The sequence below is a fragment of the Danio aesculapii genome, chromosome 22, assembly GCF_903798145.1.
Source record: "Danio aesculapii chromosome 22, fDanAes4.1, whole genome shotgun sequence".
Classification (NCBI taxonomy): Eukaryota; Metazoa; Chordata; class Actinopteri; order Cypriniformes; family Danionidae; genus Danio; species Danio aesculapii.
Genome location: NC_079456.1, coordinates 3601509 through 3614600, shown reverse-complemented (window position 1 = coordinate 3614600; position 13092 = coordinate 3601509). Strand labels below are relative to the sequence as shown.

Sequence of the window (13092 nt, the reverse complement as noted above, 5' to 3'; positions counted from 1 at the left end):
CCAGTACTAGTAAGGTGTACCTAATGAAGTGGCCGGTGATTGTATATGCACAATACACGCGTATATATCATGTAAATAATATCTTGGATGAAATTGATAACGATTAATTGTTTATTCATTTGACCCATAATGCACCAGCTCAACTCAACTTGATTTATTTATATAGCGCATTTACAGTGGGTGACACTTTAAAAAGAGCATTACCGCCCCGAGTGGTACCGCCGCCGCACTAAAGGAGTAAGAACGTGTGTTTTTAGGTAGAACCGCAGTTTGGGATGCGAACGGACAGGAATATAACTGGTACTGCGAGTTGAATTGCCCAAAATGCTTCACATAAGCCAGTACACACCTTAAATTAAATCCATGACAAACATTTCTTCGAGTACATCAAAAGCTAAACTGAACAAACATGTACCAGTGTTTTCCTTGTGAAAGGTGTCCGCTGTGGTCCTAAAACCCCTGGTCGGACTGCTCCTCGTCCCAGCTGCAGGTCTCCTTCACGCTGCTCTCTCCGAACTCCACCTCCAGGTCGTACACAAAGTCCGGATCCCCTCTGCGCCTGCGGTTGCGCTGGAACAGATCGTCCATCTGCGCCTTCCTGCGGCTCAGCTCTTCATCGCTCAGCTTGTTCAGATCCTCCTCCTCCTCAGAGCGGCGGTGGGCGGCCAGACTCTCCTCCAGACTCACGCCCTGCAGATGATCCCGCAGGAGGAGGTGAAGTCTCTCCAGCTGAGCCGACGACACGCACTCCAGATACACACTGTGACGCAGGTGATGCTTCAGACGCTCTGCTGCGCGACTGCAATCTGCGCATACACACAGTTACGCAAGCCGTTACATGCAAGTAACTTACTAATGTATGTTAATATTGGTGCATAATTAATACTTGTGTCATTTCAATATGCATGCGTGAAAGTGTCATAAGCTTGACCTTATGCATGCATTTAAATAATGCAAATGCATGCAAGTGCTTCTGCGCAAGTTTCTTAAATGGTGCAATGTAATGTTGTGAAATGCAATGCATGTAATGCAATAGTTTATTGTACATGCAATTTGAATATGCATGCATTTAAATAATGCAAATGCATGCAAATACTTTTGCCCAAGTTTCACGTGCATTGAAGTTTCTTATTGGTGCACAAATGATACACATGCCATTTAAATATGCATGCATCTAAGTTTAATATGCATGCAATAAAAGAGTTTATTATACATGCGAGATGAATATGCATCCATTTAAATTATGCAAATGCATGCACGTACTTTTGCGCAACTTCCGTGCAGTTTCATGTGCATGAAAGAAAGAAATTACATGCAATTTTGATATGCATGCATCTGCGTTTAATATGCATGCAATAACAGAGTTTTACATACAAGCCAGCTGAATATGCATGCATTTAAATAATGCACATGCAGGCAAGTACTTCTGCGCAAGTTTCTTAAATGTTGCAATGTAATGTTGTGAAATGCAATGCAAGTAATGCAATATAATAGTTTATTATACATGCAGAATATGCATGCATTCAAGTAATGCAAATGCATGCAAATACTTTTGCCCAAGTTTCACGTGCATTGAAGTTTCTTATTGGTGCACAAATTATACACATGCCATTTAAATATGCATGCATCTAAGTATAATATGCATGCAATAAAAGAGTTTATTATACATGCAAGATGAATATGCATCCATTTAAATTATGCAAATGCATGCAAGTACTTTTGCGCAACTTACATGCAAGTTTCTTAATGGGTGCAGAAATTATATTGATATGCATGCATCTAAGATTAATATGCACGCAATAAAAGAGTTTTATATACAAGCCAGCTGAATATGCGTGCATTTAAATAATGTAAATGCATCAAAGTTTTATAGTGGGTGCATATTTTATACATGTGCCATTTTTATATACGCAATATAAAATATTATATACGCAATATAAGAGGTTATTACACATGCCATTTGAATATGCATGCTTTTACATTATTTAAATGCATGCATATTCAAATTGCATGTGTAATACGAGTACTTTTGCGCAAGTTTCTTAATAGGTGCAAAATAAAATTACACAAGTGCTATTTTAATATGCATACATTATAAGCGTTTATTGTACATGCAAGTTGAATATGCATGCATTTAAGTAATGCAAATACTTTTGTCCAAGTTTCACGTGCATTGAATTCTCTTATGGGTGCAAAAATGATACACATGCCATTTAAATATGCATGCATCTAAGAATAATATGCATGCAATAAAAGAGTTTATTATACATGCAAGATGAATATGCATCCATTTAAATAATGCGAATGCATGCAAGTACTTTTGCGCAAAGTTCATGTAAATGAAAGTTTCACAATTGGTATAAAACTTGCATGCAATTTACTATGCATGCATCTGCGTTTAATATGCATGCAATAAAAGAGTTGTATATACAGGTGATTTGATTATGCATGCATTTAAATCATGTAAATGCAAGTAAGTTTCATGTGCATGAAAGTTTTGTAATGCATGCAAAATGTATACACGTGCCGTTTTAATATGCATGCAATATAGGAGTTTATTATACATGCAAAATAAATATGCATGCATTAAATAATGCGAACGAATTTTCATGTGCATGAAAGTTTCTTAGTGCAAAAATTATACACATGCCATTTTAATATGCATGCATCTGCGTTTAATATGCACGCAATAAAAGAGTTTTATGTACAAGCCAGCTAAATATGCATACATTTAAATAATGTAAATGCACCAAAGTTTTACAGTGGGTGCATGTTTTATACATGTGCCATTTTAATAAGCATGCAGTATAAGAGTTGAATATGCATGCATTTAAATAACGCCAATGCATTCAAATACTTTTGTGCAAGTTTCATGAGGATTGAAGTTTCTTATAGGTGCAAAGATTACACACACGCCATTTTAATATGCATGCATCTAAGTTTAATTTGCATGAAATGAAAGAGTTTTATATACAAGCCACCTGAATAAGCATGCATTTAATAATTGAAATACAAGTAAGTGATGTTTGTGAGGGTTTGTGTGTGTGTGACATAATTCATTTGTATGTGTACAAACAAATGTATATATATATATATATATATATATATATATATATATACACTTCCTGACAAAAGTCTTGTCGACTGTCAAAGTTTTAGGAACAGCAAATAATAACTTGACTTCTAGTTGATCATTTGGTATCAGAAGTGGCTTATATGAAAGGTAAAGGCCTCTAGATTACGCTTATTTTACCACAATAGAATATGATCAGGCCTTGATTTTGAATGATTTCATTAGGACGGTAAGGTCTGACTCTGCTTAGACAAAAGTCTTGTCACTGAACCTTCAATAATGTCCAGTATAGAATATGTGGTCATGCTGCAGTGGAAACAGAATGAATATTGTGTCTGACTCCATCATGAGCTTGGAGGACTGCATCCATACATCTCTGCAATGACTCAAATCACTGATTAATAAAGTCATCTGGAATGGCAAAGAAAGCCTTCTTGCAGGACTCCCAGATTTCATCAAGACTCTTTGGCTTCATCTTCAATGCCTCCTCCATTTTACCCCAGACATGCTCAATAATGTTCATGTCTGGTGACTGGGCAGGCCAATCCTGGAGCACCTTGACCTTCTTTGTTTTCAGGAGCTTTGATGTGGAGGCTGAAATATGAGGAGCGCTATCCTGCTGAAGAATTTGCCCTCTCCTGTGGTTTGTAATGTAATGGGCAGCACAAATGTCTTGATACCTCAGGCTGTTGATGTTGATCATCCACTCTGCAGATCTCTCGCACACCCCCATACTGAATGTAACCCCAAACCATGATTTTTCCTTCACCAAACTTGACTGATATCTGTGAGAATCTTGGCTTCATACGGGTTCCAGTAGGTCTTTTGCAGTATTTGTGATGATTGGGAAGCAGTTCAACAGATAATTCATCAGAAAAGTCCACCTTCTGACACTTTTTCCAACTGATCAACTAGACGTCAAGTTATTTGTTGCTCTTACAAGTGGGATCGACGATAAGACATTTGTCAGGTAGTGAATGTGTGCATATATATATATAGTAATTTTAGTAAATATAATTTAGTCCTTTTTTTTAACAATTGCAGTAGTTTCGTTTAGCTTTCTTCATAGCCTTTTGTGTTTTCTGTCTCCCTCTGTACACTACAGCATAGATTCACTTTTTGTGTTGCTTATTTAGTTTAAATGTACGCTAAAAAACTAAAAAATGAATATGCTGGTAGGAAAGTTTCAAATACATGCAAGTTTCATGCACAAGATTAATATGTACGCAAAAAGACTATATTTTTATATAGAGACAAGTTGAATATACACATGCAAATAACATTCAAATGCTTGACCATTTCATATGGAGATTTGCATGAATGCCGTTTTCATATGAGGTTTCATACGCATGCAAATGAGTTTAATATGCACACAAGCAAGTTTCATAAGCATGCAGGTATTTGAGAAATCTGCTGAATTATACAATATTATAATACGCTGTGTCTGATGGTTACAGATTTACCAGAATACTGAGAGAAGTTCCTGACAGGAATGACCCTCTTCCTCATCTTGCCGGTGGTTTTGTTCTCGTAGATGATGATGATCGACGGGGGAGTAAATTTCACTCCACATCGCTTCGCAACTATCGACATTTTTGCTCACATTTGCACTTCCATCTGCAGAATCAATGGAGAAATATTAAATATGATGAAGAAGAGTCGGGCTATAGCTGCTGCTTTCATCTACAGATATCTATAAATTGTATTTTATTATTTAGGGGTGTAATGGATCACGGTTGATCTGTGATTCATACGGATCATAACCCGCGGTTCGAAACACTCTTGACCTGCGGATTAATACATTTTTTTTACTCGTAGATTAATCCTAAATTTGTTACGATTACAGAGAGATCAACTCTCGCGTCATTCAAATCACATGTATGAAAGCATTTAGGCTTTCCTGTAAAATATAATGATGATGGAAGAAGTTGTGGTGGGTTATTGCGAATGTAGTGGGTTTCTTAGGTTATTAAAGGTGTTTTCTGTCACTACTTGTTTAGCCTGCATCAATGCATTCAGTGTAAGCTGCACGATTATTCAGTAAAAGATCGGGATCTCAACACCCACGCAACAATTATAAATGATGCTGATTTGGAGATGTTTATTAATCATTCGATTAATTCAAATCTGTGTTTGAAAAATGCTAAAATTAAGAAAGAGATTCAGTCTTTAGTCTTTTGAGTTGATTATGAAGTTACAAACTGTCAAATAACACAGAAGTACTGGGAGAACAGTTTATAGTTGAGATAAAACCACTGATGTTTATGGTAAACATTAAAATCACTGTCATTTGCATTTCACTTGACGCTCAAAAACGAAAGTTGTAGGCAGCAATTACATTATTTAACCAGTAGATGGCGACAACCAGCCATCAAAGTATGCCACTGAATAATTCTTCACGAATGATCATCTAGCTATGAAACGTGATGTTTTATGAGTGAATAACTAAATCATTTATTGAAGGTGAGACTAAAAATAAATTTGGGTTGTACAAATTATAATGTTAGATTTTTACACTTAGCGTTATCAGCAACAGTTGGAGTAACAGTGAATTTTTTACAGAACTAAATATTTTACAGTTTCTTTTTATTCAGCTGATTATTTCTTCATTTTATTTTGAATAAAATTACAGCTTCTAAGTTCTGTTTGTTAAAACCAAAAGTGTCTTGCGGTGCTGTTTCATTTGTCATCTACCCTTTTTGGCCGATCCTTAAAATGGTCCGATCCGTGACTAAAAAACCATAATGTGATCCGAACAGTCAGATTTGTGATCGGTTACACCAGTAATATTATTATATATTTAACTTTAAAAAAAAAATAATAAATAAATATAAATATTCACGTCGAATAATCAAAAAAAAAACATTTTACATATAATCATATTTAACATAACATCTATAATTCCATATTATATCAATTTTATAAATGACAGTTGCTCTGAATATATGATATATAATACTAATGTTTAGTATTTTTGATAATAGTTTAAACAGTAATAGTTTATATATATATATATAATATGCTTTTTTAAACTATGATCGAAAATACTAAACATTAACATATATATATATATATATATATATATATATATATATATATATATATATATATATATATATATATATATATATAATTAGTAGTGTAACCATAGCAACAGCGAGCGTGTCGCTTGAAATCTACGTTAATATTTACCATCGCTGGATTCGCGCTAACGGTTTTCTCACAGGCTCACGTTTAAAACACGACGCATGAGCTCGTAAATAAATCACCAATTAAATGTAAACCGAATAAAACCTTTGTTGTGGTCATTTGACGGAAGTCTCCATGTTTCTTCATCTGTCTGTGTCGTTTTCTTCTACTGAGGGGAAGTTTAGCGCGCGACGCTTATTGGCGCCCTCTACCAGAAAGACGTCATCGAACACGGAAGTAAACACTTGGGGTTGGGATTAGAACATGAGCGCGGATCGATCATGACTTATTTATATTTATTAGCAACTGTGTTGTATTTGATACATCATGGAAATGCGCAAGAAGGTATTTATGAAGCTAAACACACTTGTTAATGTTGGAATATGTATAAGATATCATTATAAACGATAACTTTGTGTACTCATTTAGCAGATAATTGTTTTCCCTCTGAATGGCTGGAGTCTCTGTCCATTTCTGTGAACATTTCCAAAGCAGGATTTCACAGGTTTCTCTTTCTCTATATATGTTCATTCATTCAGTCGTTTATTTGTGTTTTTAATGATGTGAATTGTGTTTAATTATGACGTGTTGTATAGAGATCTGGAGTACAGTGTTTACTGGAGTGAAACAGATCATGATGTGAAAGCTTTACTGGTGCAGAAGATGCCGAGCGGGGTTTATATGGATGAATATCAGCTGGAGACTCTGAGACATGACACAGGTTTGGAGGTATGTTTTTTCCTATGATGTCATGGCATAAAAGCCTCTTCTGTGGTGATCAGATATAATAATAATAATAATAATAATAATAATGCATTTTATTTAAAGGCGCCTTTCATGACACTCAAGGTCACCGTACAGAACAGCTAGAACAATCAGTTCAAATAAAAACACAATAAAATCAATACAATACAAACTTTTTTTAAAAAAAATGCAGTCGGTTAAAGAGAATAAGCTGTTCTAGACAGGTGTTTTGAGTTTGGATTTAAATTGTGAAAGAGAGTCTAAATTACGGAGATCAGGAGGAAGTGAATTCCAAAGCTGAGGAGCAGAGTGGCTGAAGGATTTGCTCCCCATTGTGACAAGGCGGACAGAGGGAACAGTGAGGTGAATGGAAGAAGAAGACCTGAGTGTTGGAGAAGGGGTGGCGATATGAACAAGATTAGCAGGGTATGGAGGAGCGAGATTGTGGATGGCTTTAAAAGTGAGAAGAAGTATTTTATAATTCTGAAAAAGATTACTATAATAAGTACTTGATATTAGAGTAAACTACTTAGTAAAATACTCGTAATCGCATTGCAGATTAATGAATGAAGATGTTCACAACGGGGTGACATGGTGGCTCAGTGGTTAAAACTGTTGCCTCACAGCAAGAAGGTTGCTGGTTCGAGTCCCGACTGGGTCAGTTAGCACTTCTGTTTGGAGTTTGCATGTTCTCCGCATCTTGGCATGGGTTTCCTCCGGGTGCTCCAGTTTCCCCCACAGTCCAAAGACATGCGCTATAGGTGAATTGGGTAAGTTAAATTGGCTGTAGTGTATGGGTGTGTGTGTATGGGTGTTTTTCAGTACTGGGTTGCAGCTGGAAAGATAGGTTGGCGGTTCATTCTGCTGACGAATAAAGGGACTAAGCCGAAAGAAATTGAATAAATATAAGTGACATCAAACAAGGCTTAGCATAAAAGTAATCTAAATGTAATCTGAAAGTAGTCTAATTACATTACCTTAAATGTGTAATCAAAGAGATTACATTACTGGCAACATATGGTCATGTAGTTTGTAATCAGAGTAACTGATTACAAATAAGTAATCTACTTCTGAATTCTGATTTAAACATTAGTTTGTTTCGCAGGTTCTCCTGGACTCAAAGGTGGATCTGGAAGCTCCGGAGTATTTGTCGTCTGGCTTCACGGCGCTGGTTTTTCTCTCTGGTAACGCAGTGACTGTTCCGGTTCACGGCCGCTATCACAGACCCTCAGACACACAGAGCCACGTGACTGTGAACATCCAGCCTCCCAGACTCCTGCTGAGATCAAACCAGTGTACGTCAATCCACATATCAACAGATTCATCAAGTCAAGAGCAGTCGTCACTACAACATCATGATGTTCGCCTTCATCATGTTCATGTGTGTGTGTGTGTGTGTGTGTGTGTGTGTGTGTGTTAATCACAGGTGAGACTCTGAGTCCTGCTGCACATCATACAGTGGTTGAAGCTCCATGTACCTTCAGAAACGAGAGCTTCTGCTTATGGCTGGAGATACAGGACCTGAAGGTAACCATTGTAAAGCACAACACCCGTTATATCTTCAATATGCTTTTATAAGATAGTTCCATTATATGAATTACACCGCGTGCCTGCTGAATGCTTGATTCTGATTGGCTGATGAGTATTTTAAAGGTGTGCTGTTATTTTCTTATAAACACATTGATAAAGTAGTTCCGGTAGGTTTTAAGCACATTACAGCCCAATATCACTACGTTGAATGATTTCATTTATGTCACAGCTAGATGCTAATGGTCTAATCTGATTTAATGATTTATGCTAAGCTAAGCTAAGCTAAAAGTGCTCCAATCGGACCTGGTTATATTTCTGCTGAATGCTTGATTCTGATTGGCTGATGAGTACTCTAAGGTGTGCCGTTATTTTCAGATAGACGCGCAGATAAAGTAGTTCCGGCAGGTTTGGTGTGCATTACAGCTCCCTATCACACTTCCAGTATACATTATTCCCTTATAATTTAACGGCCCATCGTCAATAATTCCTTACTTATACGCAGTGCTGTTAAATGCTTGATTCTGATTGGCTGATGAGTATTATGAAGGTGTGCCGTTATTTTCAAATAAATGCACAGTTGAAGTAGTTCCGGCAGGTTTTGAGCGCACTACAGCTCCATATCACTACACTGAAGGATTTTATTTATGTCACCGCTAGATGCTAATGGTTTAATCTGATTCAAGAATTTATGCTATGCTAAGCTAAGCTAAGCTAAAAGTTCTTCCATCTGACCTGGTTATATATCTGCTGAATGCTTGATTCTGATTGGCTGATGAGCACTCTAAGTTGTGCCATTAATTTAAAATAAACCCTCTAATAAAGTAGTTCTGGCAGGTTTTAAGCGCATTACAGCTCCGTATTACTACATTGAATGATTTTATTTGTCACAGCTAGATGCTAATGGCCTAATCTGATTCAAGGATTTATGCTAAGCTAAGCTAAAAGTTCTTCTATCAGACCTGATTATATATCTGCTGAATGCTTGATTCTGATTGGCTGATGAGCACTCTTAAGTTGTGCCATTAATTTAAAATAAACCCTCTAATAAAGTAGTTCTGGCAGGTTTTAAGCGCATTACAGCTCCGTATTACTACATTGAATGATTTTATTTATGTCACAGCTAGATGCTAATGGTCTAATCTGATTCAATGATTTATGCTAAGCTAAGCTAAAAGTTCTTCCATTAGATCTGGTTATATTTCTGCTGAAGGCTTGATTCTGATTGGCTGATGAGCACTCTAAGGTGTGCCACTAATTTAAAATAAACTCACTAATAAAGTAGTTCTGGCAGGTTTTACGCACATTACAGCTCCTTATTACTACGTTGAATGATTTTATTTGTCACAGCTAGATGCTAATGGCCTAATCTGAGTCAATGATTTATGCTAAGCTAAAATTGCTCCCATCAGACCTGGTTATATTTCTTTTGAATGCAGGATTGCGATTGGCTGATGAGTAATATAAAGGTGTGCCGTTATTTTCAGATAAATGCACCCATAAGGTAGTTTATAACTATGTGTAGTAATACCATTCAACATCTTTGCTGTGTTTTCACGCTTGTTTCTTTCGTTTGTCTGTTAAAGGGAAGTGCTGGAGTGAGTCTGGAGCTTCCAGTGGGAGATTCTTCAATGACGACGTGTGTGTGTGTCGTGACTTTACTGACCACCACACTGTGCTGCGTTTACCTCCTCATTGTTATCTGGAGACACGGCACTTTCTGACCAATCACAGGACAGCAAGAGCCAAAACAAGGTTATAATACTGGATTAATGATAAATTATTACTGCAGAACGTGTGAGTGGGAATAAATCTGAGTGTGACTTTTTTAAATGGACTATTTGGTGTGTGTTATTATATGAGATCATGAAATATTTATTATAGTTATTCATAATATAAATATATATATATATATATACCCTCCTGTGTATTTTTCTCCCTAATTTCTGTTTAACGGAGAGCAGATTTGTTCAACCCATTTCTAATCATAATAGTTTTAATAACTTATTTCTAATAACTGATTTCTTTTCTCTTTGCCATGATGACAGCACATTATATTTGACTACATATTCTTAAAGATACTAGTATTCAGCTTAAAGTGACATTTAAAGGCTTAACTAGGTTAATTAGGTAAGTCATTGTGTAACAGTGGTTTGTTCTGTGGACAATCCAAAACTAATATAGCTTAAGGGGGCTAATAATATTGACCTTAAAAAGGATTTAAGATTAAAAACTGCTTTTATTCTAGCCGAAATAAAACAAATAAGACTTTCTCCAGAAGAAAAAATATTGTGAAATACTGTGAAAAATTCCTTGCTTACAGTTCACGAGGGCTAATAATTTTGACTTCAAGTGTAGATCATGAAATATTTATTAAAAAGTACATTTATATTTAATAGTGTGTGTGTGTGTGTGTGTGTATATATATATACACACACACACACGCACACATGTTAAATGAAGAGCGCAGATAAAAGATGTGAAACACTAATGATGACAAATTAGAGCATCTTTTGGCCATAAAATGAAAAATGTGCAGTGTTTTCAGACATATTTATACTTATTTTCAGACAATAGTTAATTTAAAAAGAAAGCCAAACTAAGCCGAAAAGAAAATGAATGAATGATTTACTGCATATGCATATGCGTTAGATTAGCCAGTACTGAAGCCAAATCTGGAGCTAATCTAACAATATAGCTGAAGATAATGGTCCAAAATAAGTAGCCCAAGTGAGGGAAAAAATATTAAATAAGAAATAAAATGTATAAAATGTTGTTGATAATTTGTCATTTGTCATTTTTTGCTGCAATATTTTGCACGAATTTAAATGTATTATCTTTATATTTCTCAAGATGTTCGGTAGCTAAAATATTATTTTAATAAATATATCAGTGTAATATATTTGTTTTGTTCAAATGAACCAAAATATGTGACCTAAATTCAATGAAAATGGATAAAAATATTCAATTTCAAAAGGGGGTGTGCTCATTTATGCTGAGCACTGTATTTTAATATTTTACTTCACTTTCTCTGGATTTAATATATATATATATATACACACACACAGTTGAAACCAGAAGTGTACACACACTCTGAAAATAGGAACATAACCGTTTGTTTTTTTTAATGTCTGATGTTAAATCATACTAAACGTTTACTATTTTAGGTCCGTTAGGATTACCTAAATCATTGACATTTGCTAAATGCCAGAATAATGAGAGATTTGGTTTTTTTTTGAGAATTTTTTATTAATTTCTAGACAGTCAAAAGTTTACACACATTTCCTTGTTATTTTTTCAGCTTTACTTTTAAACTGTATAACTTTGGTCAAATGTTTTGGGTATCCTTCCACAAGCTTCGCACAATAGTTTGCAGGAATTTTGGCCCATTCCTCCTGACAGAATTAATGTAACTGAGTCAGATTTGTTGGCTGTATTGCTCGCACAAGCTTTTTCAACTCTGCCCACACATTTTCTATAGGGTTGAGTTCAGGGCTTTGTGATGGCCACTCTCCATTCACTCTGTTCTCCTTAAAACACATTTGAACTCATTTGGCAGTATGCTTAGGCTCATGGTCTGTTTGGAAGACCCATTTGTGGCCAAGTTTTAATTTCCTGGCTGATGTCTTGAGATGTTGCTTCAGTATTTCTACATAATGTTCTTTCCTCATGATGCCAGCTATGCTGTGAAGTGGACCAGTCCCTCCTGCAGCAAAACAGCCCCACAACATAATGCTGCCGCCCCCATACTTAACAGTTGGGATGGTGTTACTAAGCTTGTAAGCTTTCCCCTTTGTCCTCCAAATGTAACACTGGTCATCATGGCCAAACAGTTCAATCTTAGCTCCATCAGACCACAGGACATGCCTCCAAAAATGAGTCTTTTCCCAGCGTAATTTAGGATATTGTAATCTGGCTTTATTGTTGATTCTGGCTTGTTGACTTTCCCATGTTGTCACAAAAGGAAGCAGTGGGTTTGAGGTAGTTGTGCCTCCAATTAACTCAAATGTTGTCCATTATCCAACTAGAAACTTCCAAAACCTTGACACCATCGTCTGAGCTTTTTCAGAGACGTAATAATCTTATTGTGTGTAAACTTGACTTTCAAGAAAAGTTATAACAATTTCTCAATAAATATCTCTCTCATTATTCCGCTATTAAGCATAACAGAAACTAATTTGATCATCCTAACTTACCTACAAAAGAAAACGTTTAGTCACATTAACATCTGACTTCTTTTAAATGGTTATGTGCCTTTTTATACAGCGTGTGTAAATTTCTGGTTTCAACTCTAACTAAAAATTCAAACATTTGTATTCAATATTTGTTAGTATTTATATATAACATTTTCTACAGAGTCAATATATATATATATACAAATAATAACCTATGAACACAGTCCAACCGAACATGCACCAAATAAAGTGATAAATATACACCTTGAAGTCATACTTGGTCAAACATAAAACATAATAAAGGATTTTAAAATAATAGTAAAACCCCCAATGATTCATAAGGACCCTACTTTAATCTGAATATTATGAATTGAAGCGGTGGAC

The 13092-nt window shown here is 35.6% G+C and overlaps 2 protein-coding genes across 3 annotated transcripts in view; one reads left to right on the top strand and one right to left on the bottom strand.

Moving 5' to 3' along the window:
- Positions 1-4686, bottom strand: part of cep19 (centrosomal protein 19) — an 11084-nt gene extending 6398 nt beyond the window's left edge. Inside the window, exons 1-2 of the mRNA XM_056447597.1 lie at positions 4537-4686; positions 416-806 (exon numbers count right to left, since the gene is read on the bottom strand). Coding sequence (XP_056303572.1) covers positions 451-806; positions 4537-4666 — 486 coding nt within the window. The 5' untranslated portion in view covers positions 4667-4686 and the 3' untranslated portion in view covers positions 416-450. The remainder of the gene's footprint in view (positions 1-415; positions 807-4536) is intronic.
- A 1795-nt stretch (positions 4687-6481) lies between these two features.
- pigx (phosphatidylinositol glycan anchor biosynthesis, class X) lies at positions 6482-10370 on the top strand. 2 transcript variants are annotated; one of them, XM_056447963.1, is made up of 6 exons: positions 6482-6607; positions 6695-6767; positions 6859-6991; positions 8112-8301; positions 8433-8533; positions 10120-10370. In XM_056447963.1, the coding sequence occupies exons 1-6, from the start codon at positions 6544-6546 to the stop codon at positions 10255-10257; spliced, it is 699 nt and encodes a 232-aa protein (XP_056303938.1). In that variant the 5' UTR covers positions 6482-6543; the 3' UTR covers positions 10258-10370. The 2 variants fall into 2 exon arrangements, with proteins under 2 accessions (XP_056303938.1, XP_056303937.1); XM_056447962.1 differs by having other exon boundaries at positions 6483-6607; positions 6692-6767.
- Positions 10371-13092: the final 2722 nt, after the last annotated feature.

Excerpts from the sequence above, each read along its gene's own strand:
- pigx (XM_056447962.1), top strand. The coding sequence starts at position 6,544 with ATGACTTATTTATATTTATTAGCAACTGTGTTGTATTTGATACATCAT. Across the intron at positions 6,768-6,858 it reads TCCAAAGCAGGATTTCACAG|AGATCTGGAGTACAGTGTTT; the intron begins GTTTCTCTTTCT and ends CGTGTTGTATAG. Across the intron at positions 8,302-8,432 it reads CCTGCTGAGATCAAACCAGT|GTGAGACTCTGAGTCCTGCT; the intron begins GTACGTCAATCC and ends TGTTAATCACAG.